This window comes from Microchirus variegatus (assembly GCF_963457635.1).
Source record: "Microchirus variegatus genome assembly, chromosome: 21".
In the NCBI taxonomy this organism is placed as follows: Eukaryota; Metazoa; Chordata; class Actinopteri; order Pleuronectiformes; family Soleidae; genus Microchirus; species Microchirus variegatus.
The window spans coordinates 9,738,814-9,757,840 of NC_139822.1; the positions used below are offsets into that span (position 1 = coordinate 9,738,814).

Consider the following 19,027-nt stretch of genomic DNA (forward strand, 5'->3'; position numbering starts at 1 on the left):
TTTAAAAACAACAAAAAAAAAAGTAAAAGTAAAACGAATAAATAAATAAAATGTAAAGTGAGAATCTCGTATAGGGTTGAGGTAAATCACCACTGAGGCATGATGGGTAAACGCGGCCGGCAGCAACAGGTGGATGTTTGTAAATAAACTGCCAGCAAGGGGCAGTGCAGAGGAGAAAGAAAAATGTGACGAGCTAAAATAAAAATCAACATTTGTGTGTCACTACATCATTAAAGGGACAGTCCTGTTTTTTAAAAAGTGGTGGCGTGTGACGAGTTACTGACACAAACATGGCTGCCGTCGTCTACGATGTCTTTAAGAACACGATCACGTCTTTATCGTCACTGTTACACAGATTTTAACAGGAAACTGAAGTTTGTAAACCACTCACTCTCCCACACCAAAGTCCATAGAGAAAATCAGTGATTTTAACATCACAGCACACAGGAGTTGTTGATCCACTGCTGCCTCCATCACTAACTTCAAACGTCTTATTTTGTAAAATTCGGCTTTTGAAATCTTTTGTTATGATTTAATTTAGTGAAAGTGACCACACGAGGCAGCAGTAGACCAGCAGCTCCTGTGTCCCTGTGAGCTAAAATCACTGGTTTTCTCTATGGGCTTTGGTGTGGGAGACTGAGTGGTTTACAAACTTCAGTTTTGAGCATGTTCTTCAGATATCGTAGATCGTAGACGTAAACCGACGTAGATTTCATCAGTAAGTGGTTAAAGTAACATTCATGTCAAAAACAAAAAATTAAATTCTCATTTTCATAAAAAAAAATTTGTTCTTTGAATCAAAATTTCAGATTTGAACTCGTCTTAAAAGAGTTCACCTGTGAGTCAAGGCCGGGGTTTGTCCGACGTTTGCTTCGACTGTACTCGGATTCTGTCGTGGAGGAGGAGGAGTCAAAATCACGGGGGGTCAGGGGTCATTCGCAGGCTTCCTACACTGGATTTCCAATCAGGGAAAATTCCAGATTTTGTCAAGAAAATCAAAGATTTCCCGATTTAGCAAAAAATGAGGTAAAGAAAGTCAGGGGGGGACGACCCGATCCGATGTCGAGTCCTGATCCGATATTTCTATTTTCATACGTAGCAGAGCGATTTACTAAAAAACTGAAATAAATAAAACATCCTCGTCTCGAGAGCTAGCGTGGGCGGAGCCGTCACCAGCTCTCCGTGTACGAAACGTCGTTAAACTGCGACTGTTAAATTAGCTTCTTCACACGTTTGTCGACAGAGAGTTTACATAAAAACTCTTGACGAGCGCCGTCGTTCGCGGTCCTCACCTCGATAGAACGTGGCGGCCATTTTGAAAATTATTTTCGCATTTAGAGGAAAATAGGACGATAAACGGACGCGGTGTCGGGGCAAATTGTGATTCTTGTTGGCAACACGGCAAAAATAAAAGTTCTGCTACAGTCACAGAAGCAGAAGTTAGCGGTGGTCCAAGTTAGCGGTGTTCGCAGATCTGCGATAAATTATGCAAAAAATATGCAGATTATTCGTGAACAGGACCGTCCATGCTCTTACGAGCAATTTTCTTTGCCTAATTTTTAAACGGACCTGGAAAAAAGTCGGAAACATCGATGTTGGAATTTGCGCCTGCGTACGACAACAAAACGGGAAACTTAAAAAAATATGCAAATCATTCGTCCTTTCCATATTTAACTGAGAAAATGAAGGAAAAATATTTGTTTTCATTCGGAAAAACAACGACTTCATTCTCAGTTAAATACATAAAAAACGACTGATTCGCGGATTCGTAAGAACTAGCGTCAGCGTCACTCACGTCAGTAAAAAGTGTTAAAGTGTTGGTTTTTTGTGTGTCCTTTCATTTTTTATAACTAAATATGTCGACTCTATCGATAGAACTCCATTTTGTTTATAGAAACGTTAACATGTACACAACGCTCGTGGAATCGGGACCTTTATTGTGATAAGTTTGTGGAAATTGAGTTCGCTGGCGCTCAACAAATATGATGTAACAATAATTAATAATAATAATAATAATATGATAATTAGAATAATAATAATAATAAGAATGATAATCTTGGCGGTCTGCACCGTGCCGTGTAAACCTGGACAAACTAAAAACAAAACAAAAAAACCACCAGAGCCAGGTTTCCACGCCGCCTCCTCCCTTGGCTCCGCCCCAAACTCCGTCCACGAAAAACAACAACAAAAAGACGGGATTAAAACGAGGGAAGTGAAGATTCTCTGTGGCTTCTTTGAAGTCCGCGAGTCACACGGACGTCGGCCGACGTCCTGGTGTCGGAGGAGGAGGCGGGGCGGTGGGAGGCGGCTGTGGCGCGGGGGGTGGGAGGGGCTTCCTGGAGTTCGAGTGCTCGGCGAATGTCTGCAGAGAAGGACTTTTATTTTAAAATCCCGCGTTTCGTGTCCGTCAAGTGCGAGTTCACAGCAACCACGTTAAAGGGGGCGTCGGCCACGGCGCACACCTCTCTCCATTTTTATTTTGTTGTTTTTTTTTTTTTCCTTAAATTTCGCAGTTTTGCTCAAAAGAGGCTGGGGGGGGGGGGGTTTCGTCCGACTCGTCCACGCGAGTTCGATTCTGCGGCGTATTCTCACGTCAGTCAGAGCCGCGTTGACGTAGCCTCGCAGGACGTGAGCGAGGACAAATCCTGGAGCTGGAGGTGAGATTTTACGTATATTTACGATGGAACGGGAGGATGTGTGTGTGTGTGTGTGTGTGTGTGTGTGTGTGTGCGTGTGTGTGTTAGCGTAAAGACCTGTCCAGAAACGTCTCGAGACACAAACAAGTCAGATGGTTTTAGTACAGGTCGACCGATTTATCGGATTTGATCCGACATTTAAGAACTAGCCTACTCTGGAACTCCGATGGTGCATTCCATTTGTAGTCGGAACTTCCGAAACTCGGAGGAAACATCACGTACCCCGACTTCAATCCTCAAGATCACTGCCTCGATACAAACACGGCTAACTTTTACCGATAATATCGCTCCTGTTGTATTTGTTTCACGGTAAATCAGTCGTACAAAAGCCCGAGAGGTTTACGCGACCGACTTTTCGACTGGAATGCGGAGAACCCCCGACTTTCCGATTGATTTCTGCATGAATCAACAAGTTATTTAGCCCAGAAAATGTCGATCAAACCCGGAAACGATGAGGTTCTCAAACGTCTCGTTTTAGTTGGATCTAGTTTTAATGATTTCTTTGTTTTCTGGAGCACAGAAACCAGAAAACGTCCTGCAAAAGGAGCTCAGAGTTTCAGTTTACGCCGATGACACCGCTATAAATATACGTCACCACCTGTTTTCATGTTCATGAGAGTCGTTTCGCTCGAGAAAACGTTAAAAAAATGTTTCTCAAACTTGGAAACGACGACGTTCTCTCACGTCTTGTTTTAATTCTGGTTTGGTTTTTTTGTGTGTGTGTTATACGGAGCAAAGAAAACCAGAGAAATATTCACATTTAAGAAGCTGAAAAACGTGAGAATCGGGCGATCCAACATGTTATTATAACACAAACTATGCTTCTACGGCTGCATTTGCTAATTTAAAGACCACTTCTGCTGAAAACATAGTTTACGATCTATTTGATTCGTATCGTAGCAGCATTTTTTACGAAAACGCAAATTACGCCACGCCCGTCTACAATTCTGGTGTAAACCTGTGTTACAGCGCCACCTACAGGCCTGCGGGGAGGTTTCATGTATATGAAAATAAGCCCCCTTTGCTTGAAGTTTTACTAAAAAGATAAAGATCGTAGAAAGTTGCGTTTTTTCCGATACTAAACGTCACCACCGTCTTGACAAATTACGAAAAACAAAACCACCGTCGTTTACTACAGACTTTAAATGATGTTGGTTTTTTTCTACATCAGGAGAGAAATTTAACGCAGAGAAAGTTTGAAAATAAACCTAAACGTCTTTTTCGTGTCGTCATCAATACTGTGATTGAGGAGAGAGGGGGCGGGGCTTATGTCTCCGTCGCGGTTTAAACCATCTTCAGACGGGTCGACCTCAGGTTTCAGGTGGACTGACACTTCTGGACAGGTCCTGTGTGTGTGTGTGTGTGTGTGTGTGTGTGTGTGTGTGGCTAGTGTAAGTAATCGTCCACAGAGGCGAAGGCACAGGAGCCGCTGCCGGTCCGTGCCATGATGGTGAGGCACTGGGCGGCCTGACCCACTGCCTGGGCCAGGGGGGGCTGCTTGGGCAGATTGTGAGTCTCTGGAGAGAAGAAGAAGAAAATAAAACGAGAACGTCAGGGCGACAGACGACGATTGTCCCGCTCACTCTCCCACACCAAAGCCCCTAGAGAAAACCAGTGATTTTAGCTCACAGGGACACAGGAGCTGCTGGTCCTCTGCTGCCTCGTGTGGTCAATTTGTGTCACTGAGTTAAGTCTAAAGTAAATATCTTAAAAGCTGAATTCACTAAAATCAGTCATTGTAAGTTAGTGATGGAGGCAGCAGTGGATCAACTACTCCTGTGAACTCCTGTGTGCTGTGATGTTAAAATCACTGGTTTACTCTATGGACTTTGGTGTGGGAGAGTGAGTGACTTTCACCAATGACAGACCAGTTTAGAGAGAACATTTGCCTTCTATTGGTTGTTCTACGAAGTCTATAATATTGTAAGAACATGTTCACGTCTTTATTTCACTGTTAGACAGACTTTAACAACAGGAAACTGAAGTTTGTAAACCACTCACTCTCCCACACCAAAGTCCATAGAGAAAACCAGTGATTTTAACATCACAGCACACAGGAGTTCACAGAAGTTGTTGATCCACTGCTGCCTCCTTCACTAACTTACAATGACTGATTTTGTAAAATTCCGCTTTTAAAAATCTTCATTCAGATTAACTTCAGTGACAAAGTGACCACACGAGGCAGCAGTGGACCAGCAGCTCCTGTGTCCCTGTGAGCTAAAATCACTGGTTTTCTCTATGGGCTTTGGTGTGGGAGAGTGAGTGGGTTTACAAACTTCATTTTCGCCAGTTTTTGACGCGATCGGCTGACGTTTCCAAAGTAACCGTCGTCTCTAACTGACCTAATATTGCACTGTTGAGGGTGGAGCACACCGGTTCCCTCTGAATGGCGTCCAGCTGGTAGCCCACTGGACTGTTCCAGGGGTCGGAGTAGGCGAGCAGGCTGAAGGCGTCCTGCGTCAGGAGAGAGCGTACAAACATCAGCAGAGCTTCACCAGAACGAAAGGTACATTTCAATTAAAAAGGTCAGAGGTCGCTGTGTGCGTCAACGTTAGCGTTACCTTGAGCATCTTCTTGTTGGTGGAGTTCTTGCCACACTCGCGGCGCAGGTGTTCGCTCATGCTCTGGAGCTCGCGGCCAAAGTGGATCATCCTCTCGATGGCGGCCTGACTGCCGCCGCACAGCTGACGCTTGGAGTGAGCCGACTCCACTTCTGCAGAGGAAGGTTAGAAATGAGCACACTGTGTGAAACAACCAGGACAATAACATCACTGGGATGATGATAAACAGGAAACTGAAGTTTGTAAACCACTTACTCTCCCACACCAAAGCCCATAGAGAAAATCAGTGATTTTAGCTCACAGGGACACAGAAGCTGCTGGTCTACTGCTGCCTCGTGTGGTCACTTTGTGTCACTGAAGTATGTCTAAATGCATTTTTTTGAAAGCCGAATTTTACAAAATCAGACATTGTAACTCAGTGATGGAGGCAGCAGCGGATTAACAACTCCTGTGAACTCCTGTGTGCTATGATGTTAAAATCACTGGTTTGCTCTATGGACTTTGGTGTGGGAGAGTGAGTGACTTTGGTGTGGGTTCTTTTGAGTGAAGAAAAACAGATTTTCACCACATAACAAAAGACCTGCTTCATAAAATCTACGTCAGTTTAAGTCTACGATGTCTTTAGAACATGTTCACGTCTTTATTTCACTGTTAGACAGACTTTAACAACAGGAAACTGTAGTTTGTAAACCACTCACTCTCCCTGCACCAAAGCCCATAGAGAAAACCAGTGATTTTAACGTCACAGCACACATGAGTTCACAGGAGTTATTGATCCACTGCTGCCTCCATCACTAACTTCAAACGTCTTATTTTGGAAAATTCGGCTTTAAAAAAATTGATTTTGACTTAACTCAGTGACAAAGTGACCACACGAGGCAGCAGAGGACCAGCAGCTCCTGTGTCCCCGTGAGCTAAAATCACTGATTTTCTCTATGGACTTTGGTGTGGGAGAGTGAGTGGTTTACAAACTTCAGTTTCCTGTTGGAAATGTCTGTATAACGTTGAAATAAAGTCGTATAATAGACGACAAACACACACACACACACACACACACACACACACAGAATGTACCCTGACCCATGTCGGCGTCACAGTCGTCCGGCTCAGCGGTGTGTTTGGAGCTGCCGTTGAGGAAACCATTTGAGGACGTTTCCGTCACTCCGTTGGTGAAGTGGTCGACCTCCATATCCACGTCGTTACTGAGGAGACAGAGACAGAGAGGACATTAATCAAGCAACACAACATTCACTCAGCTGTAAACACACAGGAGATGAGACATACCTGGTTAACGACTGTTGACTGCGGCTGCCGTTGAGGCTGATGTCGGAGGCTAAGAGGGTGGAGCCAGACACTGGTGGGCAGGGCTTGTGACTGTGTGGGGAGGAGCTGTGGCTCTTACTGGACGTCACGCCATTACAGCAGTTACTGTCATAGCCTAAATAAACAATAATGTCAAAAATTAAAGCTAGGAGTGGAATTTTTACATATTTAGTGGAAATAAAGAGTTGCAGAACACACCTGATTAAAGTCTGTGTTATCTTAAGAATGTGTTTCTCTAATTTTTTCCAACAGGAAACTGAAGTTTGTAAACCACTCACTCTCCCACACCAAAGTCCATAGAGTAAACCAGTGATTTTAACATCACAGAGACACAGGAGTTCACAGGAGTTGTTGATCCACTGCTGCCTCCATCACTGACTTACGATGTCTTGTTTTGTAAAATCCGGCTTTAAAAATTCTTTATTCTAATGTATTTTAATGACGCAAAGTGACCACACGAGGCAGCAGTAGACCAGCAGCTCCTGTGTCCCCCCGTGAGCTAAAAACACTGATTTTCTCTACGGGCTTTTGGTGTGGGAGAGTGAGTGAGCGTGAAGATGTTTGGGTGAAGAGGTGGAGTGAGGAGCTGCAGCTCACCTGTGAGGTACGGCTGTGAGCTGCCGGCTTTGTGGCTGGGGCTGCTGAAGGGTCGGGGGGAGCCGGGGTAACTGTCCTGAGACTTTGGACTGCGTCCTCCGAGACACCGCACCTCACTGTCCGTCCCGTTCACCATCTCGATGAACTGTCTCACCCTGAGGACAGAGGACAGGAGGACGGTGATTAAGATTAAGATTAAGAACCCTTTAAGTCCCGCAAGGGGAAATTCAATTCTGCAGTGAGTTAGTGAACACACACAGCACACAGTGAGGTGTAGAACATGTAACCCAGCGCAGTGAGCTGCCATGCCAGTGAGCGGCGCTCGGGGAGCAGTGAGGGGGTTAGGTGCCTTGCTCAACAGCACTTCAGCTGCGGACCGGTCGGGGATTGAACCGGCTACCTTCCGGTCTCGAGCTCGAAGCCCTAACCATTAAGCCACAGCTGCCCCGTAAGGTGGCCCCGTGATGATGATGGCGGTAAAACAACGACAGATTAACGGCACCATAAAGACATTGACGTACTTGAGCATGAAGAGAAGGTCGGGGTTCCTCTCCAGGAGGTTGGGGTAGAGCTGCTGCGTGGTCTCGATGGCCTCGCCCATCCTTCCCGACAACACCAGCTTCTGGATCTCTGCAGAGCAACGGTCAAACATGAGCACAAAGACAAGAGAACATCCCTCACGCTGTTCATCGATGACAGTTAAAGGGTGAATTCCAATTCCTTGCTTAATCCTCAATCTCAAAAATGCTCTCCCTCTAGTCCAAGTGCTGTCCCGATTCTCAGAAAAATTAAGTTGAGGCCAAGTTTAAGGGCTGTATCGCCCTGAATATTGAGATTTTCCGAGACCACCCTTGGGAGCAAGGGCTACCCAGAATGCATTGCAGTGTTTTCACATAAGAAAGATGGCGTCGAAAGCAGCGAAACGAGTACGCTACAAAAGAAGTATTTTCTTTGTTAATAGAGATATAAAAATGATGAAAACCATTGTATTATCTTAGTTTAGGCCCATATTATGGATTACTGACGTCATTGTTATCTGCATTTAAGGGGTGTCCCATTTCTAAGTGACAAAATAACCCTCAACACTTGGTTTTGAGGCCCAGTTAAGATTAAGGGTTGAGCTTGAGGGTTAAGATAGGAATTGGAACTGGCCCCAAGTCTCACTCTGTCGGTTCTTGATGGAGGCCAGCTCCTCGTGCACGGCCTGGTCCGTGGACTTGGCGAAGGCTTCGGCCGTGGCGCAGTAGCTGTGGTGAACCAGGTAAGACGCCACCATTCTGACAGGAAACACAAAGCACACAGATGATGAGGATGATGATGATGAGACACAACAGGGCTGAAGACAGATCCACCTGAGCTCCTCCTCCTCTTACTTCTGGATCATGGACTGCCACTCGCCCTCGCGCTCCCCGATGGGGAAGTGGTCGATCTGGGCCTGGATCTTTGTCCTCCACTCCCTCATGTAGTCCTCGATGTCGAACACGAAGGGATGCTGTCCGAAGTTGGCGTCCACCACCTCGCCCGGAGTCTGCAGGCCCACGGTCGGGTACAAGTTTGGCTGCAGCAGGAGACAAAAGAGGAGGACACGAGGGAGTTTGGGGAGTTTAGAAATGTAAACAGGAAGAGGAATCTCGTCAACAACGATCCCTTAAGAACTTCATTTAGCCAGTTTATAGAGTGACGAACTGAGATCCTCTTTACACACAGACTTCCTGTGACCGTAGACCCACTTCCTGTTTCCGTGCAGCACTTCCAGGGTTAGTTTCCTCGGGGTTCAGATCTTTTGTTTTCTTTACAAATCACAGATAATGGCAGGAAACTCGTCAGGTCAGAGGAAGTGACCTCACAGAGCGTATGAGGATATTTAACTGTCTGTAAAACCACTCACTCTCCCACACCAAAGTCACTCACTCTCCCACACCAAAGTCACTCACTTTCCCACACCAAAGTCCATAGAGAAAACCAGTGATTTTTACATCACAGCACACAGGAGTTCACAGGAGTTGTTGATCCACTGCTGCCTCCATCACTAACTAAGACCAAACTGTGGTGAGATTAGCTAATCCAGATTTAATTTAAGCACAAACACAAAGGTGGGAAAAACTACCAGGTTTGTTTTGTAAGTAAATTATAAAAAAACTATTGGATTCTTTCTGTTTTCTGATGTGTTTCAATAAAACAGTCAAAGTCAAATATGTGAAAATTAAAATGTTGTTACTCACTGGTAAATCTGTGAAGGCGATACCTGGAGAGGAGGAGGAACAGTGTTTAATCTGGTTATCATCACATGGTTTCACTGATTCCCAGATGTAAAACACAACATTTGACATTGTCACGAAAATGTTGAAAAATATCGATCCGTGTTCGTCAAACCTGGAAATCTTTGTTATAGAAGGAAAACATTCACTTTTACGAGGCTGAAAAATCACTTTAAACTAATTAATCGAACATAAAATGAGTTGAAGCTGCAGCTAGCGATTATTGTCTATGTTTGAGCCACAAAATATTAGCTCTGGGCATGTAAGCGCGTTAACAGCGTCAACGCGGCGCGTTTCCATCATAACTGACCATAAAAAGATGCGTTTGACGTCGTGTTTACGCGCTGTGGCGCTCCATTAGCGCCGTTAGCATTAGCCTACTGTGGAACTGGTGCGGTCTGTTTATTAAAGGAAAAGAGCAGCGCTACAAATAACCAGCGAATGTCTGTTTTTAAAGTTTAGCGTTACTTTTGAGGCTCGTTTTTAACAACCGGAGTCACGTAAACATGACGTCACCCACAGCGTATTTTTTCCACCAATCGTCATGGAAACACGGCATGTGTTAACGCCGACGGCACGTTAACATGCCCAGCACAAAAGAATTGTAATGTACGCTGCTGCACTATCAAACCAACATGGCACGTTAGCGCCCTCCAGAGGTGGAGGATAAACTGACGACCTACCAGAAGAGATGGATCTTTAAATACTCTCTGGGTTTTTAAACGCACGTTTCAGTCCCTTTAAAAACCCACAGGTGTAAAAACAAAATGGCCGCCTCCTCACCTAGGCTGTGGCCGTTCTTGGTGTAGAAGCACGTGTTGTTGATGAGGTTCACGCAGCAGCCAATCACGTCGCCCGTGGTGAACGTCGGGCCGTAGGGCTGCCCCGTGCCCGACGAGCAGAAGGAGTGGCCGTCGTCGCCGTGGTAACCGTACGAGTGTTTGTCCCAACCTGAGGGAACGAGGAAAAACATCAACAACAGAAGAGAAGAACGTGTCCAGGGCGGTTCAGGACTTCCTGACTGTGAACGTGGTCGTGATTGTGTCATCTCTGAATCGTCCAGACTGTTAAATATAAGGACGTCTGAGACATTTGCTTTGATAAATGTTGAGATTAACATCAATGTTTTCATTGAACATCGTCGGCTTAGATTCTTGTGTCAGACGCCGTGCTGATACGAATTTGGAACTTTAATTATATTTTGGAATTATAAGTAGATTTTGGAATTGGAAGTATATTTTGGAACTTTAAATATATTTTGGAATTTTTAGTATATTTTGAAATTGGAAATGTATTTTGGAATGAAGTATATTTTGAAACGGGAAGTATATTTTGGAATTAGAAGTATATTTTGGAATTGTTAAGTATATTTTGGAATTGGACGTTTATTTTGGAACTTAAAGTATATTTTGGAATTATTAAGCATATTTTGGAACTGGGAGTATATTTTGGAATTATTAAGTATATTTTGGAATTGGTAGTATATTTTGGAATTATTAAGTATATTTTGGAACTTTAAGTATTTATGGAATTGGAAGTATATTTTAGTATTGGAAGTATATTTGGGAATATAAGTATGTTTGGGAATTAAGTATATTTTGGAATTTTAAGTATATTTTGGAATTGTAAATAGATTTTGGAACTTCCAGTAGTATTTTTAAGTCTTTTTAACTTTAATCTACAATTGGACATTATCGTCTTCTACATTTTAGTCAGAACAGGAAGTAAAACCAAGTGTCAGGTTGTGTCAGTGATGGAGAAGAATCAAATAAAAACAGTAGTTTGTGCAGCAGTCTCTCTGACTCCAGCCTCTGACACTGTTATCTTACAGCGCTCAGACTGCAGCTGCTGGCTTGATTTCACTTCTCAGACCGCTGACCACTCCTGTTTACTCTGATAATCTCAGTGAGATTCTGACCTGATGTTCGGATTAACCATGATGGACTTCAACAAATGTGACATTTGACACATCTCTCTTTCTCTCTGCTGGGACATGTGTTTTATAGATAATATGTGTTTATGTTGAGTCTATATCCTGATATATATGTGGATATAAGGCTGTAAAAATACACTGTAAAATTAAATATAATCTACTGTTTATAATCTGTATTACATGATCTTAAAATACACTTACGATTACCTTTAATTTCAGATTATACCTTCTTTATTTCTTTATATGAAGGAGACAAACTGAATCAGATTATTCTGGTGTATGTATTCAGATTACCTTGCTGGATGTAAACAGTCATAACATACAGCGTGGTCTTACCTGGGAGCCTGTTCATGTTTACACCCTGAGCTGAGAGGCCGATGCCCATGTACCTGTGAGACACACAGTGGACAAAGAGACCAGGGTCAGAGAGACGAGGATAAGGAGGGTCAGAGAGACGACGACGAGGAGGGTCAGAAAGACGACAAGGAGGAGGGTCAGAGAGACGACGAGGAGGTCAGAGAGACGACGACGACGAGGGTCAGAGAGACGACGACGAGGAGGAGGGTCAGAGACGACGACGAGGAGGGTCAGAGAAGACGACGAGGATGGTCAGAAAGACGACAAGGAGGAGGGTCAGAGAGACGACGACGAGGAGGGTCAGAGAAGACGACGAGGAGGGTCAGAGAAGACGACGAGGAGGGTCAGAGACGACGACGAGGAGGGTCAGAGAGACGACGAGGAGGGTCAGAAAGACGAAGAGGAGGGTCAGAGAGACGACGACGTCGAGGGTCAGAAAGACGACGACGAGGATTGTCAGAGACGACGAGGAGGGTCAGAAAGACGACGAGATGACGAGGAGGGTCAGAGAGACGACGAGGAGGGTCAGAAAGATGACGAGGAGGGTCAGAGAGACAACAACGAATAGACGACGAGGAGGGTCAGAGAGACGACAACGAGGGTCAGAAAGACGAGGGTCAGAGACGACGGGCATCAACGAGACAACGAGGAGGGTCAGAGAGACGACGACGAGGAGCGTCAGAGACGACGAGGAGGGTCAGAGAGACGACGAGGAGGGTCAGAGAGACGAAGGTCAAAGAGTCGAAGGTCAAAGAGACGAGTGTGAGGACAAAATGGACGGACAATGTTTTTGTCCCTTCAGTCATCATTGAATATTGCAATATGAACAAAAAATAGGGAGTGCGCCATGTACATGGGAAGAGATCATTAAAATAATCATTAAAAAACCTGGAAAATGACATGATACCATATGATTTCTGCAGTGTGTAAAACTCGGTCGGGATTATGGATTAGGGCTCCATAAAAGGCCAGAAAGCGTTGAATGGCTGATGATGATGATGATGTTTCTCAAATGTGTTTTCCGTAAATAAGTAGATTTTTCTTTACTCATACTCGTGCGTGTGTTCTTACCCATCTCTGCCTTTACTGATGATCTTCACCTCAAAGTAGTAAACTCCACAGGCGGCTGGGATGGGATGCGTGGCGCGCACAGACGCCGCGTCTTTAGGGGTTTTGCCGTGACCTTGAGTCGAGGGAGAAAGAAGCAGTGAGGTTGTGGTCATTATTGTGAGTGGATTATATCTGGATTATTCTGGTGTCACGAAAGGGACAGAAACAAACACGGAGACATGGATTTAACACATTTAAGGCTGTGGGTGAGGTTTAAAATCAGGTGATGTTGATCATTATCTCAATAACATTTCAGGCGGTTAAATCGTTTTTGTTTTTAAATCGATAAATACATTTAAAATGATCACTGTGTGATATTTGAGCAGACCTGTGAGAAACAAAGATGATCTCTTCCATCTATAGAATAAGACAAATAAAGAATATTGATAAAAGACAATAATTCATCTAAAATTATATTTTGACACACATTTTGGCTTTAAAATAAAATATCCACCTCCTGTGATTAGGAAATCGCAGCAGGTTGTGTTGTGATTTTGATATAATTTCGATGAATTGTTCAGCCCTACAGAAAACAAAAACAATGCATGTAGGTACTTAAATACAAAAGAATAATGATGAATTAAGCCTTTAATTACTGGATATTTTGGTGCAGACATGTGCAGCAGTAATCGGACTATGAATCAAATTATACAGGTACGTGAGTCCGACTAAGACGAGCTAAATTTGAGTTGGACTAATATGTTTACATGACATATAAAAAGTCAGACTAATTATTGTCTTAGTCTGACTAAAATCAGACTTTTAACATGAATGTGTTCCATTTCTAGTTGGATATTTACAAACTCACTGACCCCAACATGGGATTCAAAGATGGCTGCCAACATACAAACACAGCTCGTTTTCATATTTGATTCACAGATTCGTTATTCTTATCCGTAGACATGTTATGTTATAAATAGCATGGAGAGATTTGTTATTTGCATCCATGTTTATGTTTTCTGACTCTTTAAACAGGACGTGGTGAACTTGGGGGGGTGATGTCACTTCAAATTCCGAGTTCCGACTTGAACGGAATGCAGCATAAACGCTAAACATCTACGTTGTCGTTAAATTTCTGCTTCACTGGAATGTAAAGAAGGAACAACAAACCTTTTATGAAATAAATCAACTCATTTGATAATTGTACAATATGTGGTGAATTCTTATTTTCAGTATCATCGTGAATGTGCCGTCTCGCTCACCAACATGCAGCTCTAGTGACTTATTTTGAAGGGGGAGTCGTGTCAGGACCCAATAAATATGCATCATGTGAACCAAATTAGAGCAGATTACAGAACACTGCCCTTTTCATTTATTAATCTAGACATTAGAGCTGGGTAAGAGTCATCCAGTGACTTTTAAATATAATTTTGCTGATTCCATGCATTTTATTGAATCAATATGTATCATATTTCATTAAATAAATATGATGATTATCAATGCAGTCATGATACTTTATCCAACATCTAAGATCATGTCACCATATACAGATATCCATTAATAAGTGTATATATATTTTAGGCCACCATTGTCGTTATGCTACAATATGCTAATAGATTAGTGTGTGTGTGTGTGTGTGTGTGTGAGATTATAGCTGCATATGTAACATGTCCTATTGTCCCGGTGCAAACGTGAATCGTCGATATTCCAGGTTAATCGTGACAGGGAATGCTTCACATCGTCTCTCCCTGGGAATGTGATCGACTGCACCGAGTCCAAACATAATATGCGTCACTGTGTTTAATAATCACCCGATAATGCTACATTAGCCCCAACCAGGAGGCTACTTAATCCAACCCGTGTTAGCTAAACACAACACAGATTGACGGGAAAAAGGGCGACTCACGATTTAAGCTTAGATCGGCGTTAGATGCAACGGACAACGGATCAAACTTAAACGGGTGTTTTTGTTCTATGCCGAGCCGTGACAGCCGTGGAGGCGTACAAACACACACAGTGACAGTCCACGTAGCTGTTATTAAGGGCGAAGCTACCGAGCTAATGGGTCGACTGTGGCCGTGGGAACACCTCACCAGCTGGTCGAGTTGCAAGATGTCCTCTCTGCCTTGTTGTTGTTGAAAAGCTGTTAGCCCGTTAGCCCACTTTGTTTTTAGCCCACAGCAGCTGGCTTTCATCAGCTAGCAGCCCCCGCTAAGCTAATGTTAGCAACCTTGGCGTTAGCATCGGGTGATTTAATAAAATAAAATAAAATAAACAAGTGTTAAAGTGGTATAAACGGGCGTGAGTCGCCGTGTCATACCTTTATAGTGCACACGCAGGTTGTTCTGTGAGAGGCCGATGTAACTGAATTTGTCCTTCGGGCTCCAGGAGCGAGGGAGCGGCGTCTCGCTCTCGTTGACGGCCGGATAGAGCCGTCGGAGTCGCTGGTTGAGCTCCTTTTCCTGCTCGTTCAGAGCCGCGTCTCCGTGGACAACCACCGACATGAGGAAGCCGCAGCCCGACGTCTGTGCGGACATGGCAGCGACGCGAGCGTGACTAAAGAAATGGCTTGTTACTAAAACAAGCCAAAGCCACTTGTGTCAGTCAGTGTCAAGTTTGTTAAGGAAAGGGGAGGAGGGAAGAGGGGGGGGGGTAGTTAGCAGGTTAGCTTAGCGGGCTAAGCTAACTAGCTTCACCGTTAGCAGGCTATGCTAACTGACTCCGCTGGCCAGAGCTGGTTTACCCGAGCAAGCTAACGCACTTAGCTTAGCCGCAGAGGCGAAGCGACCGCTGTCACGGCTCAGGCGGACATGAGCGGCCACAAAGGCGAAGAGGACCGAGGGCACGTCTGCCGCGGAGTACGGTGGAGGAAGCGGACGGAGGACAGAGGCGAGTGTCGCGGTGCGGAGAGGAGCCACAGTCAGTCAGCGCTAACGTCAGAGGACGGGTCGACTCCGGGGAGCTCGGCTAGCCTCGATCTTTTGTTTGTTGTCTGAGAGATATCCGTGAACGTGATTGGCTGACGGAGTCTCCGCTCACTTCCTATGCGAATGTGATTTTCTTTATTTTTTCTTTAATATCGGTAAAGAAATGCGGCTAAAAACGCGTGTCTTAACGTTCAGTAATGAGTCATCAGGCTAATGCCTTTGATCTGTAATCACGCTGCCTCAGCATAGTGATGATGACGATGATGATGGTAATCATAATAATAATAACAATAATAATAATAACAATAAGAGTAACATAAGGAAAACAGGATCAAGGCTAACTCAGAATTCCCAACTAAGAAATTAAGATTATACGCTCTTCTAAATGTTTTGATGAACTTATTTGACTTTACTTGTTTTTTTTTTTTTCTGCATCAGTGATAGAACTTCCTGCTCTGAGCTGTGACGTCAACAGACCGCCGGTCACTGATTGGTCGGAAAGCGTTGTCACTGCAGAACTATAGTCGATCATATAAGTAGAATAATGAAACTACAAGTAGATTAAAAAGGGGCGTGGCCACGGCAAACATCAGAATTGTGGCATTTTTTCCGACAAACAGGAAGTGCCGCGTAACTTCACCGTATATCGACCGATCAGCTCGAAACTTCGCAAGTGAGATTAGAGACGCACGAAAACCGGGTATAGCGCCACCTGCTGGCAGGGCGGTGGCTGCACAATGCTCCTTGTAGCTTTAATTCTAAATTATTATTAATTAAAAAAAAAAAATCTGCCAAATAACAACTTCACGTACATTGTACACACTGGTCCTTTAAGATAAAGACGTTTTATTGAGCTCCATGGGGAGAATTGGGCTTTTTACAGTGGCGCAAACGCAGCGGAAAAATGGGAAAACAAATAACCAGACCGCGAGATAATATACACACTGAGACAGCTAACATATAACAGTATATACACGCAATATAACACAATGATATGACACAGCTGTTAAGTTTCCCTGAGCAAATTGTCAAAATATAACAACACATTTGTAAAATAGTTGATTTATTTATTTATTTTTGTACAGTTTGTTTACCTTTGCTATATATATATATATATGTATATATATATATATACATATGTATATATACATATGTATATATAATATATATATATGAGTATGTAATATATATAAATATGAGCATATAAATATGATATACATATATGTCATATTTATATGCTCATATTTATTGACATTCATTGACGTTTACAACAGCGTACCTTTCTGTTCCACTAGATGGCGTACTTGTCTGATGTAATTGTTCATCCAAAATTGTCAATAAAGTTCAGGGGAAAAAAACAACAACTCACTGGCTAATCGACAGAGTGATGAGCAACGCTGACGTCATCACCTGTGTTCATCACGTCATCACACGGTTGTTTATTTCATGATCTCACACTGATGTATTTACACATGAATTAAAACACAATAACAGCATTTTTAAAAAAGCAACATTTGAAGGGGACATTGTTAGGAAATAAGAACAATGCACATTAACGCTATAGTTTGAATATTTGCCACGTTATCTCAGTGTTAAACCACTCACTCTCCCAAACCAAAGCCCATAGAGTAAACCAGTGATTTTAACATCACGGCACACAGGAGTTCACAGGAGTTGTTGATCCACTTTCGCCTCCATCATTAAGTTCAAATGTCTTATTTTGTAAAATTCGGCCTTAAAAATTCTTAATTCTAATATATTTAAGTGACACAAAGTGACCATACGAGGCAGCAGAGGACCAGCAGCTCCTGTGTCCCTGTGAGCTAAAATCACTGGTTTTCTCTATGGGCTTTGGTGCGGGGGAGTGAGTGGTTTACAAACTTCAGTTTACACAAGGAAACGTCTGTCTTACAGTGAGATAAAGACGTTCTGAAGATATAGAGAGAGATTCCTCACACAGATCTGACTAAATCTGTCACTCTGAGGTCCAGTGGGAGTAAACGTCCGTGTGGACAGATCCACGGTTACGTCCCCATCAGTGGATTCTGGACGTCTATTGTCAAGCGTGTTCAAAGCAAACCATTGTCCGTGCATCTGCTCCCGTCATGGCGGCATGCAGTGCCTGAACTCGTGGAAGACACACTGGCAAAATCCATACACCATGACCGTGACCAGGCTGGCGGGAACCAGGCTCACCAGCAGAACCCCGAGCGTCGTCCTCTGCATGATGAGCAGGTAAACGCCCATGGGCAGCGAGCTGAAGTACAGCAGACCCAGCAGCCACACCAGCGCCCGGGCCGAGGCCTGGCACGCCAGGGCCGCACACGTCCACGCCGTCCACCGTTGCCCGATGGACGCCATGGAGTCCAGGCTGGACGAGCGGTAGCGCGGGTGGAGGACGCGCAGGTCCTGGTCTGAGGCGGACGCCGGAGGAGGCTCCATGATGGTGATGACCACAAAGTTAGGGGAGCTCCTGATGGACGAGTAGGTGGTGGCAGAAGAAGAAGAAGAGGAGGAGGGGGACATCACGGGTGAGTTGCTGCCCATCAGCGAGCTCAGGTGCTTGGGGCTGAGGAGCAGCTCGGTGGTGGTCTCCTGCTGGAGGTGCAGGTTCCTCTGGTTCCTCTGGTTCCTGCTGTGGAGGGACAGCAAAGCCACCAGGTTGCGGTCGTCCGGCAAACCGCCGGCCGCCTCTCCTGGGAGTCTGGTGATGTCGCGGCAGAACGGACACACCACGACGTTGGGAGGCGACTCGCCCAGGTCCTGGATCTTCGCCAGGCATTTGGCGCACAGGCGGTGGCGGCACTGCAGGACCTTTGGCCTGCGACCACCGAGGTCGTACGCCCAGTAGCAGATCTTACACTCCAGGTCCTCGGGTCCACAGCAGCCAACGTCTTCTGCACTTTGAAGATCAATCATGGTCCAGCTCACCAGGGGTCACTGGAGCTCCAGATCAGCAGAAGAACTCAGGTCCAGGGTCAGCGCTGAAGGACATGAAGACAATGGTCCAGTCCACCATTGTGACTGTCCACCAACGGACTTCTGAGCAACTCTGAGAGAGTTCCCGGGTTTAGGGCTTCAGCAGCTTCACTTCACAGAGAGAAAGTGAGTGAGTTTGAAAGAAAGGAACAGAAAGGGAGGAAGAGAGAGAGATGGAGAGAGAGATAAGTGTGAACACGGCAGCAGAAGAGAACAAACGGACGAGAAAGGACAACAAAGCAGAGTCTGTACAAACCAGAGCTGGAATTTTCGAGCTTCGTCTTTTGTTGCTCGGTGAAATTTGGCCCAATTAGTGTGAACGACACACACACACACGCCGGCACGC

General features: G+C 44.6%; 3 protein-coding genes across 4 annotated transcripts in view; all 3 read right to left on the reverse strand.

Annotated features, from left to right (window-relative positions):
* Window positions 1-19,027, reverse strand: part of LOC310942586 (tripartite motif-containing protein 16-like) — a gene marked incomplete at its 3' end in the record, with an annotated part of 323,438 nt that overhangs the window by 194,378 nt on the left and 110,033 nt on the right. The gene's annotated exons all lie outside the window — the stretch shown is intronic.
* On the reverse strand, window positions 259-15,697 carry ranbp9 (RAN binding protein 9). Of its 2 annotated transcripts, none has more exons than XM_083907564.1 (14): window positions 15,096-15,697; window positions 12,797-12,908; window positions 11,705-11,757; window positions 10,219-10,386; window positions 9,400-9,422; window positions 8,551-8,735; window positions 8,342-8,454; window positions 7,699-7,807; window positions 7,178-7,332; window positions 6,542-6,695; window positions 6,338-6,459; window positions 5,258-5,409; window positions 5,039-5,150; window positions 259-4,213 (listed from the first exon to the last, which is right to left on the reverse strand). In XM_083907564.1, exons 1-14 carry the CDS (start codon window positions 15,310-15,312, stop codon window positions 4,083-4,085), a joined length of 1,806 nt encoding a protein of 601 aa, XP_083763690.1. In that variant the 5' UTR covers window positions 15,313-15,697; the 3' UTR covers window positions 259-4,082. The 2 variants fall into 2 exon arrangements, with proteins under 2 accessions (XP_083763690.1, XP_083763689.1); XM_083907563.1 differs by having other exon boundaries at window positions 6,332-6,459.
* On the reverse strand, window positions 17,806-18,621 carry rnf182 (ring finger protein 182; the record flags this gene model as incomplete). Its single annotated transcript, XM_083907760.1, has 1 exon — window positions 17,806-18,621. One exon carries the CDS (start codon window positions 18,619-18,621, stop codon window positions 17,806-17,808), a length of 816 nt encoding a protein of 271 aa, XP_083763886.1.